Source organism: Zophobas morio, unplaced genomic scaffold, assembly GCF_036711695.1.
Source record: "Zophobas morio isolate AGI-343-1 ecotype UQ-CSIRO unplaced genomic scaffold, CSIRO_AGI_Zmor_V1 ptg000014l, whole genome shotgun sequence".
NCBI lineage: Eukaryota > Metazoa > Arthropoda > Insecta > Coleoptera > Tenebrionidae > Zophobas > Zophobas morio.
Window position 1 is genome coordinate 17230221 of NW_026972119.1, and position 22602 is coordinate 17252822.

Consider the following 22602-nt stretch of genomic DNA (forward strand, 5'->3'; position numbering starts at 1 on the left):
TTATCGTTGATTTTTAGAAACTGGAAGACGATACGACGAACAATGCAGAAATTGAAGCCAAACTTGTAACCTATCAGAACAATTTTGAAGAAATTCGTCTACAAATCGACTTACTATATCAAGAATATCTAAACGAAAAACAAAACTTAATTGACAAACTTTCGGAATACGAAGAACGAATAATGGACTTGGAAGAAGCTAACAGTATTAAAGAGAAAAAACTAGCTTTAGTTGTACCAGAAGCATCTGCAGATGACGCTTTAGTCACGAAATCGCTTCAACTAGCCGAAGACAATATCGTCCTCAATAGAAAACGCGCTTACCTCGAAAACGACATAACGAGGTTAACTTTGCAGGTTACTAATTTACAAAACGATCTAACCAGTGCAGAGGCCACTTGTTTGAAAAAGATTCACGATTTGTCGCAGAAGAACAAAACGTTGATCAATTCAGTCGAAGTTTTGACAAATCAGGTGAAATTTGGCGTTGATTCCAGTGATTACGCAGAACTGAAGGGCAATTTTGAGGGTTTGACCGTCAAGTATAGGGATTTGTTGCACAAATTTGGACAAATGGGACGCGATAGAGACTTCCAGGTGAAAATGCTGGAAGAAATGAGGAAGAATTTGCAAAACGAGAAAAACGAACTGGAAAATAAAGTAGTAAATCTGTGCGAAAAGCTTTATTGTTGTAGCAACGGTGAAAGTAACGAGGATTTAGAAATTTTAGCTACGAAGTTAGCTAAAGTGGAAGCTAGCGAAATTAGTGAAAGACAGAGGGCGAATCATACTAATAACTTGTATGAGTTGGTTAAGGATCAGCTGCAGAAGTCAGAAGAGCGGCTTAAGCAGATCGACAAATACAACACCGAGGTTCTTCAGAAGAATTTAGTTCTTCAAGAACAGTTAAAAGATGCGGAGAATAAGCTAGTCAGTTTCGTGGATCAGGCAGCCCACAAATCACTTCAGTCGAAATACAACTCTCTCCTTCAAAATAATGATAAGCTAGTCCTTTCTATAACGGATCTACAACACGAATTATCGTCTCTGAAGAACTCCACCAAAGTCGCTGCTTATCGTAGCAGCCAACGTGAACAAGAACTACTCAGTTTGAAGCATCAGTTGGTGGATTTGCAGGCCGTTTCGGACGACAAGATGCAAATCGCCCGTTTAAGCAGCGAATTATCACACTCGCGACTGCAGGAAGCCGATTGCACCCACAAAATGGAGCAATTATCCGAGGAATTACGAATCTCCAACAACAAAAACGCCGAACTAGTGACAGAGATGCAGCGTAAAGCCGCTGAAGCCGCAGACAGAGACAACGAACTGAAACGAAAAGTCAGGTTGGTGTTTTTTCTGATTGAGTGCCTCCTATAAAGTAAGGAGGCTTTCCAAAAATTGCACTCGCAGGGCTGCGGGTGCGATCATTTAAATTGATTGGGTGCTAGCAGGAGTGGTCTCACTTATTGATCATTGAACACTCTGCTCCCCCAGACAAGGAAGGCCGAGGTGGAGGGGGAATGCGGTTTTGTAGCGTGCGCGAAATGGGTTCGTAGGGAGTCGTAGCGGCGAGAGCCATCTGTCGCGTGAAACGCGTATTCGGTGTTTGAATGATCATGAATTTGAATGATTTTTTTGGTTGCAGTGTCCTGCGGGAGCTGTTGCTCAAGTCGAAGCTGCAGTATTTGGGGTGCGTGCCGCTGCCGTCGGAGGAGAAGTTTGTGAATACTATTCAGAGGGCGGTTAATGATAAGCATGAGGCGTTTTTGAATTTGTATAATGCGCAGATTGTTGCGAGTGAGAGTATGGTTTTGAAGGAGCATTATGAGAAGGAGCTGGCGAGTGTTGAACAGGTGCTGAAGACGAGTGGGGCTGATTTTGAGAGGATAAAGGAAATTATGGTGGGGCATCAGGAGAAAAAGATGTCGCAGTTTAATGTAGGTTTTTTGCTTTGTGTAGGTTTTTCTCTCTTTTGTGTTTGAGAATTAAAATCTACAAATTTTTAAACTGCCGTTTTACAAGGTGTGTTAATTATTTGTAATAACTGAGAATATTTTGAGGTATTTTTATTTGTCGTTGAAGAAACAATTTTTTGTATCTTTGATTAAATAATTAAAGACACTTGGATAAATATCCAAGGTCACTAGATATTGAAATTATTTTTACTGTTTAGTACACTCTAGGTCAGTAACTATTACTGACTGACATGAAAAATTTTGTAATTAGTTGTTCCAGTGATAAATATATTGTAACTTGTGCTAGATTTCAGCTGAATCCACTAAATATTTACTTACAAGTAAATTTTACAATTCAAACATAAAACTGTTGTAAGGTTAAGAAAACAGTGGCAAATTTTCAGAAAACTTCCGTGCGATGACAAATAAAATTAATTAGAGTTGGCGTTGCCTGTCAAGCTTTGGGTTGTACCACTGCCGATGTAAATTTTATTTTCGATCGCATGGTATCTATTATATTAACAAAAAAATAAAAAAAAAATATATAAAATGTTACAAGAAAAACAAAATAATAGAAAAATAAAATGCTTGCTTTTCATTTCAGTGTTATTCAGAAACAGTACTTGCAATAATATTTGTAAAAAAGGGATTATTAGCAAACTTCACCTAATGAAGTGTCGTTGTTTGTTATTTTCCATTACTGGTACTTTCATTTTCTATAAAAAATTAAGCAAAAAGTAGATCGAGTTCACAATTTTTGAATCTCTCTTCCTAAAATTCATAGTTTTTTTAATTTCATTCAGATTTCCAAAAACAGAAATTAAGCAGCAGAGTAAGATTCAGCAATAAAATTCAGGATATTTTATTTGAAAAAACTGGGAGACGAATATTTTTTCACCTGCTTTGGACTGTTTATTCTTTTTTCCGGTCTCTTTTGTTGTCGGTTCTTTTTCGCCCTTTTTCCATAATTTTTCCGCCTTTTTTGCTTTCTTTCTGAAGACCTCTTTTAGCCGATTTTTTCGCCTTGTTTTTTGACGCCATTTTTGATCCCTTTTTTCGTCCTTTTTGTCAGCGTTTTCTTTGTCCCCCTTTTTTGACGTTTTTTTTAATTTTGTTGTCACCTTTTGGTTTTTGTTGCTCTATTTTGCCTTTTTTATCGCTTTTTTGTTGGTTTTTGCAACTTTTTAATCGTTTTTTGCTATTTTTTTTGACGTTTTTGGTAGCTTTTTGTTTCTTTTTTTTGCCTCTTTTATTTTGTCTCCATTTTTAGACCCTGGTTTTACCGTCTTTTTTGGCGCATTTTGTCGCGTTTTTGGCCCCGTTTTTGTTTTTTTGTTTCCCTTTTTATCGCTCTTTTGCTCGCTTTTTTTGGTTGTTTTTTTTTTGTTTTTTGGTAACTCTAGTTGTGGCCCCTCTTTGTGGTCTAATTGTTTTTGGCACCTTTTGTAACCCCTTATTGAATAGTCTATTGTTCCCTTTTTTAGGCCCTTTTTATTTTTTTCATATTTTTTAACCTTTTTTGTCCTGGTTTTTTGATTTTTTGTCGTTTTCTTGTCCCAGTTTTTGCAGCTTTTTTCCCTTTTTAAAGCTCTCTTTAGATTGTTCCTCTTTTAGGACCGTTTTTGTCGCTTTTTAGTCCCTTTTTTGTTGTTTTTTCGTATCCTTTTATTAAATCTCATTTTTTTTATCGTGTTTTTTTTTACCGCATTTTCGCACTTTTGTGTTCGCATTTTTTGTCCTTTTTTTGTGCCTTTTGCCCCCTAATTTTTTACTTTTTGTTGTCGTTTTTTTGTGTTGTTTTTTGCCGTATTTTTTCGCTTTTTATTAAGGCAATCTTTGTCGCTCTTTTTGGCGGTTTTTGTTACTTGTTGTTTTTTTGATCGCTTTTTTGTTGTTTTTATTGTGGTGGTCTTTTTTCCCTCAATTTTTTTGGTTTTCTTGGGAACTTTTTTACTTTTTTATTGTTCTTTTTTTTCCCATATTTTGACGCTTTTTTCCCTTTTTTTTAAGCTTTTTTTCCATTTTTACCCTTTTGGTTCAATTTTTTTTGTCGTTTTTTAGTCCCTTTTTGGTTGTTTTCTCGACTCCTTTTATTAAATTCCATTTTTTATCGTCTTTTTTAACCACATTTTCGCATTTTTGTGTTCCCATTTTTTTGGTCTCTTTTCGCCTTTTTTGTGCCTTTATACCCTCCTAATTTTTGCTTTTTGTTGTCGTTTTTTTTTTTGTGGACTTTTTGCCGCTTTTTCCACTTTTTTTGATCTCTTTTGTAGGTTTTTTTTGTTGCCTTTTTTATAGTCTTTTTTGGTCCCTTTTTTGTTGGTTTTTCGGCTCTGTTATTGTAACTCCTTTTTTTGGACCCCTTTTTTATCATTATTTTTGGCTCAATTTTTCGCCTTTTTTTGTGCCTTTTTTGCCCCCCTACTTTTTGCTTTTTTTTTTGTCGGTTTCGTCGTTTTTTGTATCTTTTTTTGCCACATTTTTTCGCCCTTTTTGGTCCCGTTTTTGGGGTCTTTTCATTCTTCTTTTTTTTGACCATTTTTTTGTCGCTCTTTCGGTTCCTATTATTGTGGTCCCTTTTTGTGGTCTTTTTTGCCTCAATTTTTTTGTTTTTTTTTGCACCCTTTTAAATCCCTCATTGAGTAGTCTTTCATTGTTCCCATTTTTTGGGCCCTTTTTTTCTTTTTTTACCTTTTTAAACCTTTTTTGCCTTCGTTTATTTTATTTTTTGTCGTTTTTTGTGGTATTTTGTCGCATTTTTTGCCGCTTTTTTCCCTTTTTTTAAAGCTCTTTTTCCATGGTGTCTCTTTCAACTCCATCTTTTTTGTCGCTTTTTAGTCCCTTTTTTGTTGTTTTTGCGGCTTCTTTTATTAAATCCCATTTTTTTGTTGGCTTTTTTTACCGCATTTTCGCATTTTTGTGTTCTCATTTTTTTGGTCTCTTTTCGCCTTTTTTGTGCCTTTTTACCCCCCTAATTTTTGCTTTTTGTTGTCGTTTTTTTTGTGGTCTTTTTGCCGCTTTTTTTCCACTTTTTTTTATCTCTTTTGCAGGTTTTTTGTTTCTTTTTTTATGATCTTTTTTTGGTCCCTTTTTTGTTGGTTTCTCGGCTCTGTTATTGTAAACCATTTTTTGGCCCAATTTTTCGCCTTTTTTGTGCCTTGTTGTCCCCCTACTTTTTGCTTTTTTATTGTCGTTTTCGTCGTTTTTTTTTGTGTCGTTTTTTTGCCACATTTTTTGGTCTTGTTTTTGGGGTCTTTTCATTATCCTTTTTTTGGGCCATTTTTTGTCGCTCTTTCGGTTCCTTTTATTGTGGTACCTTTTTTTGTGGTCGTTTTTTGCCTCAATTGTTTTTTTTTTGGCACCTTTTTAAACCCCTTATTGAATAGTTTTCTATTGTTCCTATTTTTGGGCCCTTTTTATTGCTTTTTTCACCTTTGAAACCTTTTTTGTTGCCTTCTTTTTTTGATTTTTTTGTCAGTTTTTGTGTTTTTTTTTGTCGTATTTTTTTGCCGCTTTTTTCTCTTTTTTTTAAGCTCTTTTTCCATTGTTCCTCTTTTAGTTCCATTAGTCCCTTTTTTTGTAATTTTTTCGGCTCCTTTTATTAAGTCTCATTTTTTATCGTCTTTTATTTACCGCATTTTCGCATTTTTGTGTTCCCATTTTTTTGGTCTCTTTTCGCATTTTTTTGTGCCGTTTTGCCCCTCTACTTTTTGATCTCTGTTGTCGTTTTTTGGTCGTTTTTTTGCCGCTTTTTTTGGTCCCGTTTTTGGGTTCTTTTTTGTTATCCTTTTTTAGGAAATTTTTTGTTTTTTGATCGCTTTTTTGGTTTTCTTGGTTCTGCTTCTTTTATTGTGGCCCCTTTTTGTGGTCTTCTTTTGCCTCAATTTTTTTGTTTTTTTTTTGGCACCTTTTTAAATCCTTTATTGAATAGTCTTTTATTGTTCCGGTTTGCCCTCGTTTTTTGATTTTTTTGTCGCTTTTAAGTTCCTTTTTTGTTATTATTTCGGGTCCTTTTTTTGTCGCTCTTTTTTGGTCTCTTTTTTGTTGGTTTTTCGGCTCTGTTATTGTAACCCCCTTTTTTTCCCCTTTTTTATCGTCTTTTTGCCTCAATTTTTCGCGATTTTTGATACCTTTTTTAACTCCTTTTTAAGTAGTTTTCTATTGTTTCCTTTTTAGGCCCTTTTTATCGCCTTTTTAATTTTTTTGCACTTTTCTTCGCGTTTTTTTTTGTTCTTTTTAGGCCTGTTTTTTGATGCTTTTCTTTCAACTCCTTTTGTTATCTCCCCTTTTTAGACCCCTTTTTGTTCGTATTTTTCTTACCTTCTTTTGCGGTTTTTGGTAATTTTTTTGTGGTCTTTTTCCTACTTTTTTTCGTTTTTTTTTTGCTCCTTTTGTATGGTCTTTTTTGTTTCCCTTTTGTAGGCCCTTTTTTGTCCTTATTTTGATCATATTTTTTGTCGCTATTTTTATTGTTTTTCGGCTTCTTTTATTATAACTCCCTTTTTTGAGTCCTTTTTTTTATCGTTTTTTTCGGTGCCTTTTTTAACCCCTTTTTAAATAGATTTTTATTGTTCCCTTTATTAGGTCCTTTTATCGTCTTTTGTCTTCTTTTTCTTCCCGCTTTTTTTGGGCTATATTTGTTTTCTCCATTTTTGAGCCTATTTTTTTATAGTCTTTTTTTGCCGCAATTTTTCGTGTTTTTGTCCTTATTGATCGTTTTTTGCCGTTCTTTTTGGCCCAGTTTATTTTGTTCCTTTTTTAAGTCCCTTTCTTATCCTTTCATTTTGCCGCTTTTTGTCGTTTTTTTAAACTTTTTATGTTTTTATGGTCTCCATTTTGAAATTTTCTTCGTGCCTTTTTGTGTTGGATTTAATTCTCTTTTTTGTTGCTTAATCCGTCGACTCCTTTTGTTATGTCCCCTTTTTAGGCCCCTTTCTGTTCGTCTTTTTTCTTACCTAAGTTGTTCGCCTTTTTTAATTATCTTTTTTTGTTGCTTTTTATAACATGTTTGTGTCTTTTGGGCCCCATTTTTTGTTTTTTTTTGTCGTTTGTGATCACTTTTTTGCTTTTTTTTAACGCCTGTTTGGCCTCCCTGTTTTAACGTCTTTTTTGCCGTACTTTTTCCTCTTTTATTATCGTCTTTTTTGTTTTTTGGGCCTTTTTTGTCCTTTTTTTCTCGCTCTTGTCACATTTTTTGTCGCCTTTTTTTGACCTTTTTTTATTATGTATTATTTTGGCTCCTTTTTAATAGTCTTTTTCCTTGTTTCCGTTTTTCAGGTGTTTTGCCGTGTTAATTTTCGCCTTTTTTTGTTTCCTTTCTTTGTTTTTTTTGTCCCTTTTCTTGGTACTTTTGTGTCGCCCTTTTTTATTACCTTTGTTTTATCGTATTTTGTTGTCCCTTTCATTTGTTGCCTTGTTTTACGTCATTTTTTTCCTATTTTTGTCGTTTTTTTTTTGCCATTTTTGTTGTATTTTTGTCATTTTTTGTGTTACCTTTTTTGCCTCCTTTTCTAGGTGCACATTTTTTGTGTCTTTTTTGGCGTCTCTTATTTTGTCTCTTTTTTTCAGACCCTTTTTTGGATTTTTTGTTTATTTTTTGCCTTTTTTAACGCCTTTTTTGCCCCCTTTTTTATAGAGTCGCTTTGTATCGATTGAACTGCTAGTCAACACAAGTCAACACGCAGTTTCCTTCGTGGTTCCATTTTATGTTCCCAATTTTTTTTATTTCTTTTTATTTTTTTTAGATAAAATGAATGTCTGTAATTTCTACCACAATGGTCATATACTAGTAAATTTGCAGTACAGTGCTAACATCAACCAATTATTAAAGGAAGAAAATCCTGAATGTATCGAGAGTTTAAATTATACATTCTATGCTAAAAAGTTTGGCCACGAACCAGCTTTCTTTACGAAAAATAAATGAATAACTTTCCATAAAACCCGAAAATGGTCATATGTAGCATTGTGTCTTTAATAAACATACACATTAGTTATTCTTCTTCAGTAATGTTACAATGAAACTGATATACGAAACTTGTTGCATAATACATGTGAACTCCTAACCTTTACCGGAATATGTTTTAGTTTCGCCTCACTTTTCTGTTTCGCATTAGAGCTCAGCTTTAATAATTTCCGCATGTACTAAACGAAACTGTAAAAACGAAAGAACTGCTCAGCTTTAACTTTTAATGAGCACTTCATACATAATAATTCGAATATTCCTTTCCATTTAAAATCTCCACTCTCGTCTCTAAATTGTTTGTCTTTATTTTAGGAAATAAAATATCGTCGACAGTACTCCCTCAAAGAAACCCAACTCCAGCACGTCTTCGACCGCGTAAAAATCCAAGACGAACAAATCATAAAACTCGAAGAAGAACTATTCGCCTTGCACAAAAATTTCGCCTTTGATTTAGAACCAGACACTCCGATGACCCCCGTCCTCCAGGAAAAGTCTCCCAAGTCCGATCCACCGATGATAAAAATAACCAAAAGCAAAGAGACGCAGACGGATGTGACTCAGCAAGAGAATCTCCAGGAAAACGAGACTTTCAATAATTTACGGGCTGAACTTATTACAGCCACTAATGAAATTGCCAGTAAGGAAGAAACGATCCAGCAACTAAAAAGCAAAATAACGGAACACGAAATGAATATAAGTTTATTTAGAAAGCAGCTGGGAGACAAACAGAGCCAAATTACGTTTTATGAAAGGCATATATTGGAGCTGCAGAGCAAGAAGGAGATATCGGCCACAGAGGGCATCGATTTGAACACGAACGAAGAGGTTTTGGCACTGAAGGTACACAAAACGGAATTTTTCTTCGTGTGTCAATATTTACAGCTGTTTCTGCGTAATAACGGCCGAAGTTCGCGAAACATTGATTCGGTGGATTTAAATGAGGTTTTAAAATGTAGTTTCTTTTGCGGGGGAGTTTGGAACTTCGAGGCAATAATTCGTCCTAGAATTAAAAGAAAGTCTTGAATAGGTTCCTAATCGCGGCTATTTGGTTTGAGATTTTATGCTCTAGTCGGCTTTTTTTTTGAACAGTTTATAGAGTATTGATCGAGGGCTGCAGAATGCCGGAAGCAGTTGGAACGGCTATTAATTATGTTCTACTCAAATTTGCTCGGACATTGTTAGTTTTTTGTTGCAGTGTTCTCTGAAAACTTTCCAGGACAATATGAAACAGAAGGAAGACGACATTCTTAAATATCAGTCGTTGTTGAAGGAAGATCGTGATAAACATAGCATGGCGGCGTCGCTAATGAGAGACGAACTTAAGGTTCTCCAGAAATGTTTAAGCGAAGAGAAACAGAAAGTCGTTGAGTGAGTATATTATAATTATGAGTCAATTTACAGCAAAAAAAAAGCGAAATGTTTCAAAATAATACAGTGTCCAATTTTGTGACATTTTTTGCGCTGCTATTGTCGAACCTGATCCAGACGCTTGGCGCAATGTCACTTTTAAGCGCTCAAGAAAGTTAGGTTATAACACTTTAATAAATCAATAAAAAAAATTATTAAAAGTTACTGTTATCCGTGAATGGCAGTTCTACCAATCGGCAACAACATTTTTTGATACCACTGAACCAGTAATTGTTGATCAGTGATCACCGTATTATAAATTATATGTATTTATTGAGTTTGAGTTTATTGGTGCATAATACATAATACATACATGTTTTGCACAAGTCAGCGAATACAAATTACCAAAATCTTAAAACTATATTTTACCAAAGTCACAATTCCAAAATTCTTTTATGCTATATAGTGCCCGATTTGTTAAAAATTTTTTTTTTTAGATTAGCAAGATTTGGCAACAGCGCAATTTTTTTCCGAAAAAATATTTGAAAATATATTTTTTTTAATAAATCGGTAATTTATATTTATAAGGAAGTATTGTAATCGAGTCCGTCGGCTCTCTACTATTCAATTTTACGTTTTCTCGACATTTCATGGCCCTTAGAGTACGAAGAAATAGGTCTTCCGTTTCCGTCTGTCTGTCTGTCTGTCCGTCTGCCGTCTGTCCGGTTTTTTATTAGTCATATAATCTTCGAAACTACTGGATCGATTATTGTCAAATTTTATATGTGTATTATGAATATAACATAATATGAAGACGTCAGTTCAAAATTGTACATAGTAAATGGTTTGAAATTGTATAACATAACATAGTCCTAGACCTATAGTTATGACTGTGTTGAGGTTTCACCCGAGAAGTACAGATTTTTGAAAAAAAAAAACAAATCATAAAACAACATTTTGCAATTTAATTTTGACACATTGTTTTTGGCTCCTTTTTTGTTTTTTTGTTCTGCTTTTTTTAGCCTCTTTTACCGCTTTTTTATCGCTGTCTTTGTCGTTTCTTGATCGTTCTTTTGGTTGTTTCTTTTCCACTCCTGTTATTGTAGTCTCTTTTTGTAGTACTTTTTTGCCACAATGTTTCGTTTTTTTTTGACGCCTTTCTTAGTTCTCTTTTTGAATAGTTCCCTTTTTTTAGGCTCTTTTCATCGATTTTTTAAACCTTTTTTGGCCTCGTTTTTGATTTTTGTCGTTTTTTGTGGCTTTTTTTGCCTCATTTTTTCCTTGCTTTTTCCCCATTTTTAAGATCTTCTTGCTTTGTTCCTCTTTTAGGATTCCTTTTTTGTCGCTTTTTAAACCCTTTTTTGGTGTTTTTTCGGGTTCTTTTATTATGTTTCCTTTTTTATCGTCTTTTTTTATAACATTTACAATTTTTTTGTTTTCATTTTTTTGGCCTTTTTTCGCATTTTTTTGTGCCTTCTGCCCTCCTACTTTTTGCTTTTTTTTGTCGCTTTTGGTGTTTTTTTTTGTCGTCTTTTTGTCGCATTTTTTCTCTTTTTTAACATTTGTGTACCGTGTTTTTTGGCTCCCCTTTTAGGCTCTTTTTTGTCGCTCATTAAGTCGTCTGTTTTTTGGTGCCTTTTTTGTTGGGTTTTTGGCTCTTTGTTGTAACCCCTTTTTTTGCCCCTTTTTTTATCCTCATTTTTGGCTCAATTTTTAGCGATTTTTGGTGCCTTTTTTAACCCCTTTTTACATAGTCTTTTCTTGTTTCCATTTTTAGGCCCTTTTTATCGCATTCTTTCACTTTTTTGTCCCTTTTTTTATTTTGTCGTTTTCATTCGCTTCCTTGTTTCCTTTTTTTTTTGCTACATTTTCTTGCCTTTTTTGTTCCCAATTTTTTGGGTCCTCTTTTATCTCTTCTTTTGGAGCTTTTTTCGCATTATTTGTGATTTTTTGTCCTCTTCTTATGCCACTTTCTTATCGTCTAATTCGCTTTTTCTGGCACCTTTTTTATGTTTTTTTGTTCTCCTTCTTGGACTTCTCTTCGCGCTTTTTTTGTTGTAATTTAGTATCTTTTTTGGTGCTTTTCTTCCGACTCTTACCGCTTTTTTTAATCGTTTTTTGATCGCTCTTTTGGTTGTTTTTTTCCACTCCTGTTATTGTAGTCTCTTTTTGTAGTATTTTTTTGCCACAATGTTTCGTTTTTTTTTGGTGCCTTTTTTTAGTTCTCTTTTTGAATAGTCTGTTACTGTTCCCTCTTTTAGGCTTTTTTATCGATTTTTTTCCCTCTTTTAAACCTTTTTTGGCCTCGTTTTTGATTTTTGTCGTTTTTTGTGGCTTTTTGTGCCACATTTTTTCTTGCTTTTTCCTCGTTTTTAAGATTTGCTTGCTTTCTTCCTCTTTTAGGATTCCTTTTTTGTCGCTTTTTAATCCCTTTTTCGGTGTTTTTTCGGGTCCTTTCATTGTGTTTCCTTTTTTGTCATCTTTTTTATAACATTTTCTGTCTTTTTTATGTTCGCATTTTTTTGGCTTTTTTCACATCTTTTGTGCCTTTTGCCCTCCTGCTTTTTGCTTTTTGTGTCGTTTTTGGTGATTTTTTGTCGTCTTCTTGCCGCATTTTTCTTTTTTTTTGACCCGTGTGTATGGTCTTTTTTGTTGCCCTTTTTTAGACTCTTTTTTGGTGGCTTTTTTCTTGGGTTTTTGACTCCTTCATTGTTACCCCTTTTTTAACACTTTTTTTTCTCATTTTTGGCTCAATTTTTCGCGTTTTTGGCCCTTTTTTTGCTTTTTTTTGTTCTGCTTTTCTTATCCTCTTACCGCGTTTTTATCGCTGTTTTTGTCGTTTTTTGATCACTCTTTTGGTTGTTTTTTTCCACTCCTGTTATTGTAGTCTCTTTTTGTTGTATTTTTTTACCACAATGGTTTGTTTTTTTGACACCTTTTTTTTGTTCTCTTTTTGAATAGTCTTTCATTGTTTCCTTTTCATAGGCCATTTTTACCGATTTTTCCCTTTTTTTAAACCTTTTGTGGCCTTGTTTTTGATTTTTCGTCGTTTTTTTTTGTGGCTTTTTTTTGCCCCATTTTTTCTTGCCTTTTCCCTTTTTTTAAGATCTTCTTGCTTTGTTCCTCTTTCAGGATTCCTTTTTTGTCGCTTTTTAGTCCTTTTTTCGATGTTTTTTCGGGTTCTTTTATTATGTTTTTTTTATTGTCTTTTTTATAACATTTTGGATTTTTTTTGTGTTCCCATTTTTTTGCCCTTTTTTCGCATTTTTTGTGCCTTTTGCCCTCCTGCCTTTTGTTTTTTTTGCCGTTTTTGGTGATTTTTTGTCGTCTTTTTGCGTATTTTTTCGCTTTTTTGTCCTTTGCGTACGGTCTTTTTTGTTTCCTTTTTTGGGCTCTTTTTTGTCGTCTCTTTTTTGTGGGGTTTTTGACTCCTTGATTGTAACCCCTTTTTTTGACCCTTTTTTATCCTCATTTTTGGCTCAATTTTTCGCGTTTTTGGCCCCTTTTTTGCTTTTTTTTTTTGTTCTGCTTTTCTTAGCCTCTTACCGCGTTTTTATCGCTGTTTTTGTCGTTTTTTGATCACTCTTTTGGTTGTTTTTTTCCACTCTTGTTATTATAGTCTCTTTTTGTTGAATTTTTTTGCCAAAATGGTTTGGTTTTTTGACGCCTTTTTTTAGTTCTCTTTTTGAATAGTCTTTCATTATTCCCTTTTTTAGGCACTTTTTACCGATTTTTCCCTTTTTTAAATCTTTTGTGGCCTCGTTTTTGATTTTTTGTCGTTTATTTGTGGCTTTTTTTGCCCCATTTTTTCTTGCCTTTTACCCTTTTTTAAAATCTTCTTGCTTTGTCCCTCTTTCAGGATTCCTTTTTTGTCGTTTTTTAGTCCCATTTTTGATGTTTTTTCGGGTTCTTCTATTATGTTCTTTTTTATCGTATTTTTTATGGCATTTTCGATTTTTTTTGCGTTCCCATTTTTTTAGCTTTTTTTCGCATTTTTTTTATGCCTTTTGCCCTCCTGCTGTTTTTTTTTGTCGTATTTGGTGATTTTTTTGTCGTCTTTTTGCTGCATTTTTTCGCTTTTTTGACCTTTGTGTACGGTCTTTTTTGTTTCCCTTTTTAGGCTCTTTTTTGTCGTCTCTTTTTTGGCGGCTTTTTTGTTGGGTTTTTGACCCCTTTATTGTAACCCCTTTTTTGACCCTTTTTTTATCCTCATTTTTGGCTCAATTTTCCGCGTTTTTGGCCCCTTTTTTGCTTTTTTTTGTTCTGCTTTTCATAGCCTCTTACCGCGTTTTTGTCGCTGTTTTTGTCGTTTTTTGATCACTCTTTGGGTTGTTTTTTTCCGATCCTGTTATTGTAGTCTCTTTTTGTTGTATTTTTTTGCCACAATGTTTTGGTTTTTTTGGCGCCTTTTTTTTGTTCTCTTTTTGAATAGTCTTTCATTGTTCCCTTTTTTTTGGGCACTTTTTACCGATTTTTCCTTTTTTTAAACCTTTTGTGGCCTCGTTTTTGATTTTTTTGTCGTTTTTTTGTGGCTTTTTTACCCCATTTTTGTGGCTTTTTTTACCCCATTTTTTCTTGCCTTTTCCCCTTTTTTAAGATCTTCTTGCTTTGTTCCTCTTTCAGGATTCCTTTTTTGTCGTTTTTAGTCCATTTTTTGGTGTTTTTTCGGGTCCTTTTGTATCGTCTTTTTTTGATAACATTTTCCCATTTTTTTGGCCTTTTTTTTCGCATTTTTTTGTGCCTTTTGCCCTCTTGATTTTTTGATTTTTTTGTCGTTTTTGCCGCTTTTTTCGCTTTTTTGACCTTTGTGTACGGCCTTTTTTGTTTCCCTTTTTAAGCTCTTTTTTGTCGCTTTTTTGCTCGTCTCTTTTTTGATGGGTTTTTTGTTGGGCTTTTGGCTCCTTTATTGTAACCCCTTTTTTATCCTCTTTTTTGACTCAATTTTTCGCGATTTTTGGTGCCTTTTTTAACCCCTTTTTTACATAGTCTTTTATTGTTTCCTTTTTTAGGTCCTTTTTATCGCATTCTTTGACTTTTTTGTGCCTTTTTCTATTTTGTCGTTTTCATTCGCTTTCTTGTGTCCTTTTTCTTGCCACATTTTCTTGCCTTTTTTTGTTTCCTATTTTTTGGGTCCTCTTTTATCTCCTCTTTTGCAGCTTTTTTCTCCTTATTTGTGATTTTTTTGTCCTTTTCAAAAAATTGATGAAGTCATCTCAAAGTTTTGGAACAACTTTCAACCAATTTTTTTGCGTTGCTATTGTCGAACCTGATCTAAGTGCTTGGCACAATGTCACTCAAGAAAGTTAGGTTATGACATTAAAATCTATACAAAAATTTGTAGTGATAGTTCTAGCAATTCAAGCAAAATTATTTAATACTACTACTAACACTGAAACAGTAATTGTTGTTAACTCTGTATTACAGTTATATTTAGATGAAATGTGGCAACACCGCAGTTAATTCCGGAAATATAATACTTGAAAACATCACAAAATTTTATTACAAAAATTTGCACGTAATTTTGAATTTTGCAACGTATTTTTCTTTTTCATTTGTGTCAAGTGATAAAATTTATTGCTTTATTTCATTTCTACCAATCTGATTTATCTTTACTTACTATAAGGGATTATAATTTTGAAAAAAAAATACCATATATTATTTAAATACTACAGACAGATTAACTTTGGATCTTGAACTTTCGTAGAGGAACGTAAAGGACCCTAGAGTACGAAACAATAGATTCCCGTTTTCGTCTATTTGTCTGTCGTCTGTCTGTCTGTCTGTCTGTCTGTCTGTCTGTCTGTCTGTTTTCTGTCTGTCGTCTGTGTCTATTTTATTAAAAAGATAATCTCCGAAACTATTGGACTGATTTGTGAAATTTTATACACTACTGTGGGGGAAATTCACTCAACTTATTCTAAATTAATGATATGCGTAAAAGATCTGGATGTTTTTCCGAATGTATTACAATATCCACACTTCATAAATTTTGTTTAATTTGTGTTACGTTAATGTGTAATTTCTTTACATCGTAATTAAATATTTGCTCACAGCTTGAATTTGAACATTTATTCTCAAATTATAATTTTGATGAAACAAAGCACATACTTAATATATGCTTTGCTGTAGGTGATATGTGAATTTGTTGGGACCATGATCTTGATGAACTTATTTTGATTTAATCATTAAGTTAACTTAATTATAACACTTATTTTGCTTTACTTTCAAAAATTAGTTGTTGCCAGTAAATGACAAACTGTCGGAAACGGGAGACCTACTTTTTCATATTCTAGGAAATATGAAACTAACGCTCAGGAAGTAAAAATGAATTCGTGGTCACTCATCCATGGAGTTTTACAAATATCCGTGCTATATTTTCCATTGACGTACGGAGCTTCTCAAATATCTGACTCAAATGTTTTTCAAATGTCATTAAATTAAGTGTCTTACAACTCTTACTTTATTATGTGTCATTAAATCTAGCTTTTATTGTACATTGTACAGGATTTACACACAAAGTGAAATATTGATTAACCCTTACATAAAACAAAAATACTTAAATTGTACATCGTTTATCGTGGATTTTTTTAATAATATAATGTCTTCAGTGATAAGTTAATTGGTTAATCAAGTTTGAGTCGAATTTTTTAACGTAAAGTAAATGAACACCAAGTTCATGGCAGGTTTTTTGTTAGTCAAAGAAGCAATTTTCTTTTTATTTCACAAAAATTAAAATATTCAAAAAATCTTGGGATTAGAATATTATACATACAGCGGATGCCATCATAAAATAAAAATCACACAGACACAATTAAGTTGGTTAGTTTAGGTGAAAATGAAAGATCAATAAAGCGAAGGCTGAACATTACAATTAGATAACAGAGAAAAAAAAATCAGGATGTTCTGCTTATCTTGAGTAAATCGAGTGTCGCATTGGATGTGAATTCCAGGCTGAAACGAGAGAAGAAATAATTAGAACAATTATTAAAAAGTGGAAGCTTGAATATTTAGGCTATATGATAAGACGAGCACGACACTCCTTGATTGGACTAAACTTACAGGATAAAATAAAGAAAAGAAATATTGAATATTGGAAAAAGTATATCCTGGCTTAGGAATTTGAAAGAATGTTCAGGTTGAGTTTCAATCAATTATTCAGAATGGCTGCAAATAAAATAAGAATTGTCTCCGGCGGGAGACGGAACTTCAAGAAGTTCAAGTGGACATTTTCTAAATATTAGCAATGTGGCTCCACTAGACTTAAGTGCTTGTCTTAAAAATATAATTTATAGTTTCACCGATTCTTCCAGGCTGAAATCCTCCATCAGCGGCGTCCACCCCAGCAAAGCCGCCCTCGAGCAGTATTTCCTCCAGGTCCACTCTCTCGAGGACGAATTGTCGGATCTACGCACCAAGGTTTCGAGTTTGGAGTCCCAATTACAGGCCAGCAGACAGGAAGCCGTCAGATGGCGCGTTCTGGCTAACGACAGGCTGGAAACGATGCAGAACCTGGGCAAAGAGTATAATTATCTTCGAGCGCTCATCCATTATTTACACTGTACTTAACAATTTGCAGCCTGGAGGATTTGCATCGTAACGAAATTATGGCGTACAAAAACGAGGCGGAAAAATGGAGAGAAGAGGTTACGAATTTGAAGCAAATGATCAGCAAATACAGGAGCGAAATCGGGCACGAATCGGATTTTCAGAAACTGATTAAGGATAGGGACGATAAGATCCACGAGCTGAGCGTCCTGATGCGACAGGCTAAAGTAATGTAACGGGTTTATTTAATTAGAGCCGGGCGGAAATCGAAATAGAGGACAGTGCGACCAACAGTGAAATTTCAAACGCGTTTTTTAAGAGGCGGTATCTTGTGTGGCAAACGTGGAAATGGAAACGAATAACGATTTATTAAAGGGTTCACCAGCGAATGAATTTTTAATTTATATTGAAATTTTTTGTTTCGATATGTACATAAAAAATTAAATAATTTTACAAATGAACAGAGCTTCATACAGAAACTACGACTTCGGAGTGTAATTATGCCGATACATTTGACGAAGTTTTTTGTCAATTTTTTCCAGATATTACCGAAGTTTCCAAGAATTAACAACTTGTATGACTAGTGTAATTACAACTTTAACTGTTAACCCTCCAATATAAAAATCAGAATTTTTTTCCTTCATTGTAGTCCACTGCATGACTGCCTCTTGATGTTCTCGCATTCTCTGTAATTATTATTTCCTTCTGGAACATTACGTTGCGAATATTTCGTTTCTCGAGCGTACAACATTACCTTTCGTGTAATTTTTTTGGTCCGGTTAAAAATCGTATATCTCGCCCAGGGGACGTTTTACGTTTTGAAGGAATCATTTTATACTTTTGTGAAATTCTCTTAAAGCTAATAATTCGCCTTTTTTACGACTGGACGATATCTCAAAGTCGAAGTCTTTTCTCCGGGAGAGGGAGCGCCAGGGTTGCTCTTAAGCCGGAGACACGGATCTCAGGTGGTGAGCGCCCGCGAAAATAAGAAAATAAAATAAAAAGAGATATTTTACAATAAATAATCGGGTTTATTCCCTGCCATCAGCTACACGGCTAAAATGATAAATTTTACGGCTAAGTCTTAAATTAAATTACGAGACGGTTTTACAAGAAAAATAATAACACGTCCGGCACGATCGTTATCACAAAACTTCGTCAATTATTGTCTTCTTCACATTACAGGTCGTCCTGGACTTTGTCTACGTTAACAGTATTTACCAAGATATTGTTTCTTTTTTTCTTTAGCTGAATTCTTTTTCGAACTACAATCTAGTTAAATTCTCTCTTTAGAAGTACTAGAATTTAGGCAAACTTCGTTTTTAAACCTTCTCTTACTAGTAGTATCATTCAAAACTTGTCATGATACCGTTTCTACAATTTTCTAAGACTTCGACTTGATCTTAGAGTATTCCAAAACTTTCGCTAAACTTTGTCCATGATCTTTTTTTTTGAAGATTAATTTCTTTAGTAGACTGGAATTTTTTTTATCTCATCTTGTTTCTCAAACAATTCATTAGCAACCTTCTTGAACCACAACAACTAGCTTCTGTTCTCATCTTCAATTCTTTACTGAAATCGAAATTTTTGCATTCTTTTGCTGCCGAAAATTCTAGAATTCATGAAAATTTTTCATCTTCTACTTTCGATTTTATTCCAGAATCTTCTGGAAACTTCGTCAATTACTTTCGTTTTCACATTACAAGTTCATTCCATAGTCTAAATTTGTATACCTCTATTATAATGATTAAATTCAAACTCTACATTGCTTCTTTTTCCTTCAATTGCTTTTTTTCTCGAATTAGAATTCCTTACTGAAGTCCAAATTTGTATGGTGCTTCTAATCCTCAATGCAATATTTCTAGAACTGTCTGAAACTTATATCAACTAGTAAAATTCTCTCTTCATACTCAATCTTTAGTCGCTGCCCAGAAGGACTAGAATTTATGAAAACTTCGTTTCAGAACCCTTCCGTAATAGTAGTACCATTCAAAATTTGTAATGGTTCTGTTTCCTGCAATTTAAAATTCTGAAATCTTCTCAAGACTTCGTCAATTACTTTTTCTCCTAGACAAAACCCCGTGCTGAAGCCTAAGTAACTCTTCCCAATTTTAAATATTAAAACGTCCTTTACCTGATCTGACCTGACTGATGTCTTTCTTAGAATATTCCACAACTTTCGCTAAATTTTATCCACAATCTTTTTTTTGAAGATCAATTCTTTGGTAGATTTGATTTTTTTTTTCTCATCTCGTTCTTCAGACGATTCATTCGCAACCTTTTTAAATCATAATAACTAGTTTCTGTTTTCATCTTCAATTCTTTACTGAAACAGAAATTTCTGTTTTTTTTTTCACCAGAAATTCTACAATTCTTGTAAATTTTTCATCTTTTACTCTTGATTTTATTCCAGAGTCTTCTGGAAACTTTGTCAATTACTTTTTATTTTACATTATAAGTCCACTCCAAAGTCTAAATTTCCATCATACCTCTTCCTGTTTCCAAATAATAAAACCTTCTCCAACCGTAATGCTTAACTTCAGATTCTACATCGTTTCTTTTTTCTTCGTTTGATTTCTTTCTAGAATTAGAATTCCATACTGAAGTCCAAATTTGTATGATGTTTCTAGTTCTCAATGCAATATTCCTAAGATTCTCTGCAGACCATATCAAGGAGTAAAATTCTCTCTTCATACTCAGTCTTTTATCGCTGACCAGAAGTACCAGAATTTATGAAAACCTTGTTTCTGAATCCTCCCGTAAAAGTAGTACCATTCAAAATTTGTAATGGTTCTGTTTCTTCCAATTCAAAATTCTGAAATCTTCTTAAGACTTCGTCAATTACTTTTTCTCCTAGACAAAACCACGTGCTGAAGTCTAAGTACCTCTTCCCCATTTTAAATAGTAAACGTCCTTTACCTGATCTGACCTGACTGATGTCTTTCTTAGAATATTCCACAACTTTCGCTAAACTTTATCCACAATCTTTTTTTTGAAGATCAATTCTTTGGTAGATTTGAATTTTTTTATCTCATCTCGTTCCTCAGACAATTCATTAGCAACCTTCTTAAACCATAATAACTAGTTTCTGTTTTCATCTTCAATTCTTTACTGAAACAGAATTTCTGTTTTTTTTTTGCCGCCAGAAATTCTACAATTCTTGTAAATTTTTCATCTTTTACTCTTGATTTTATTCCAGAATCTTCTGAAAATTTTGTCAATTACTTTTTCTTTCACATTATAAATCCACTCCAAAGTCCAAATTTCTATCATACGTCTTCCTGTTTCCAAGTAATAAAACCTTCTCCAATTGTAGGTAATGATTAACTTCAGATCCTATATCGTTATTTTTTTCTTCAATTGCATTCTTTCTAGAATTAGAATTCCATACTGAAGTCCAAATTTGTATGACGTTTCTAGTTCTCAATGCAATATTTCTAGAATTGTCTGCAAACCATATCAAGGAGTAAAATTCTCTCTTCATACTCAATCTTTTATCGCTGACCAGAAGTACCAGAATTTATGAAAACTTTGTTTCTGAATCCTCCCGTAAAAGTAGTACCATTCAAAATTTGTAATGGTTCTGTTTCTTCCAATTTAAAATTCTGATATCTTCTCAAGACTTCGTCAATTACTTTTTCTCCTAGACAAAACCCCGTGCTGAAGCCTAAGTAACTCTTCCCAATTTTAAATATTAAAAGGTCTTTTACCTGATCTGACCTGACTAATGTCGTTGTCAGAATATTCCACAACTTTCGCTACACTTTATCCACAATCTTTTTTTTGAAGATCAATTCTTTGTGTAGATTTGAATTTTTTTATCTCATCTCGTTCCTCAAACAATTCATTAGCAACCTTCTTAAACCATAATAACTAGTTTCTGTTTTCATCTTCAATTCTTTACTGAAACAGAAATTTCTGTTTTTTTTTGCCGCCAGAAATTCTACAATTCTTGTAAATTTTTCATCTTTTACTCTTGATTTTATTCCAGAGTCTTCTGGAAACTTTGTCAATTACTTTTTCTTTCACATTATAAGTCCACTCCAAAGTCCAAATTTCTATCATACCTTTTCCCGTTTCCAAGTAATAAAACCTTCTCCACCGTAGGTAATGATTAACTTCAGATTCTACATCGTTTCTTTTTTCTTCGATTGCTTTCTTTCTAGAATTAGAATTCCATACTGAAGTCGAAATTTGTATGACGTTTCTAGTTCTCAATGCAATGTTTCTAGAATTGTCTGCAAACCATATCAAGGAGTAAAATTCTCTCTTCATACTCAATCTTTTATCGCTGACCGGAAGTACCAGAATTTATGAAAACTTTGTTTCTGAACCCTCCCCTAATAGTAGTACCATTCAAAATTTGTAATGGTTCTGTTTCTTCCAATTTAAAATTCTGAAATCTTCTCAAGACTTCCTCAATTATTTTTCTCCTAGACAAAACCCCGTGCTGAAGCCTAAGTAATTCTTCCCAATTTTAAATATTAAAACGTCCTATACCTGATCTGACCAGACTGATGTCTTTCTTAGAATGTTCCACAACTTTCGCTAAAGTTTATCTACAATCTTTTTTTTGAAGATCAATTCTTTGGTAGATTTGAATTTTTTTATCTCATCTCGTTCCTCAAACAATTCATTAGCAATCTTCTTAAACCATAATAACTAGTTTCTGTTTTCATCTTCAATTCTTTACTGAAACAGAAATTTCTGTTTTTTTTCACCAGAAATTCTACAATTCTTGTAAATTTTTCATCTTTTACTCTTGATTTTATTCCAGAATCTTCTGAAAACTTTCTCAATTACTTTTTCTTTCACATTATAAGTCCACTCCAAAGTCCAAATTTCTATCATACGTCTTCCTGTTTCCAAGTAATAAAACCTTCTCCAACCGTAATGCTTAACTTCAGATTCTACATCGTTTCTTTTTTCTTCGATTGCTTTCTTTCTAGAATTAGAATTCCATACTGAAGTCCAAATTTGTGTGACGTTTCTAGTTCTCAATGCAATATTTCTAGAATTGTCTGTAAACCATATCAAGGAGTAAAGTTCTCCCTTCATACTCAATCTTTTATCGCTGACCAGAAGTACCAGAATTTATGAAAACTTTGTTTCTGAATCCTCCCGTCAAAGTAGTACCATTCAAAATTTGTAATGGTCCTGTTTCTTCCAATTTAAAATTCTGAAACCTTCTTAAGATTTCGTCAATTACTTTTTCTCCTAGACAAAACCACGTGCTGAAGTCTAAGTACCTCTTCCTCATTTTAAATATTAAAACGTCCTTTACCTGATCTGATCTGACTGATGTCTTTCTTAGAATATTCCACAACTTTCGCTAAACTTTATCCACAATCTTTTGTTTGAAGATCAATTTTTGGTAGATTTGAATTTTTTTATCTCATCTCGTTCCTCATACAATTCATTAGCAACCTCAAGCTTTTTAAACCTCTCTTGCTAGTAGTACCATTCAAAAATTGTCGTGGTACCGTTTCTTCCAATTTAACATTCTACGATCTTCTCAAAATTTCGTCTAATACTTTTCGTGGCTGACAAAATTCCGTGCTGAACTCTATCTTTCTCCTGATTTCAAGTATTAAGACCTCCTTGAACCACGGTAATTAACTTCAAACTTTAAATACCTATAATACTGTACTTTTTCCACATTATTCAAAGTTCCAGAGCACCGTTTCTTTTTCTTCAGTTGTTTCCTTTCTGGAACTAGAATTCGTTCTAGAATTCGTTACTGCACAGAAGTCCAAATTTTAAAGTCGTTTCTACATAGTTCTCCAGTGTA

General features: G+C 33.5%; 1 protein-coding gene and 1 non-coding gene across 2 annotated transcripts in view; one reads left to right on the forward strand and one right to left on the reverse strand.

Annotated features, from left to right (window-relative positions):
* The window catches only part of LOC135128580 (centrosomal protein of 290 kDa), an 83543-nt gene that overhangs the window by 9506 nt on the left and 51435 nt on the right, over nt 1-22602 (forward strand). Inside the window, exons 10-15 of the mRNA XM_064055473.1 lie at nt 18-1345; nt 1648-1939; nt 8232-8759; nt 9115-9287; nt 16577-16786; nt 16843-17038. Coding sequence (XP_063911543.1) covers nt 18-1345; nt 1648-1939; nt 8232-8759; nt 9115-9287; nt 16577-16786; nt 16843-17038 — 2727 coding nt within the window. The remainder of the gene's footprint in view (nt 1-17; nt 1346-1647; nt 1940-8231; nt 8760-9114; nt 9288-16576; nt 16787-16842; nt 17039-22602) is intronic.
* LOC135129310 (U4atac minor spliceosomal RNA) lies at nt 1390-1507 on the reverse strand. Its single transcript, XR_010280549.1, has one exon. It is a non-coding gene; the product is annotated as a U4atac minor spliceosomal RNA (small nuclear RNA).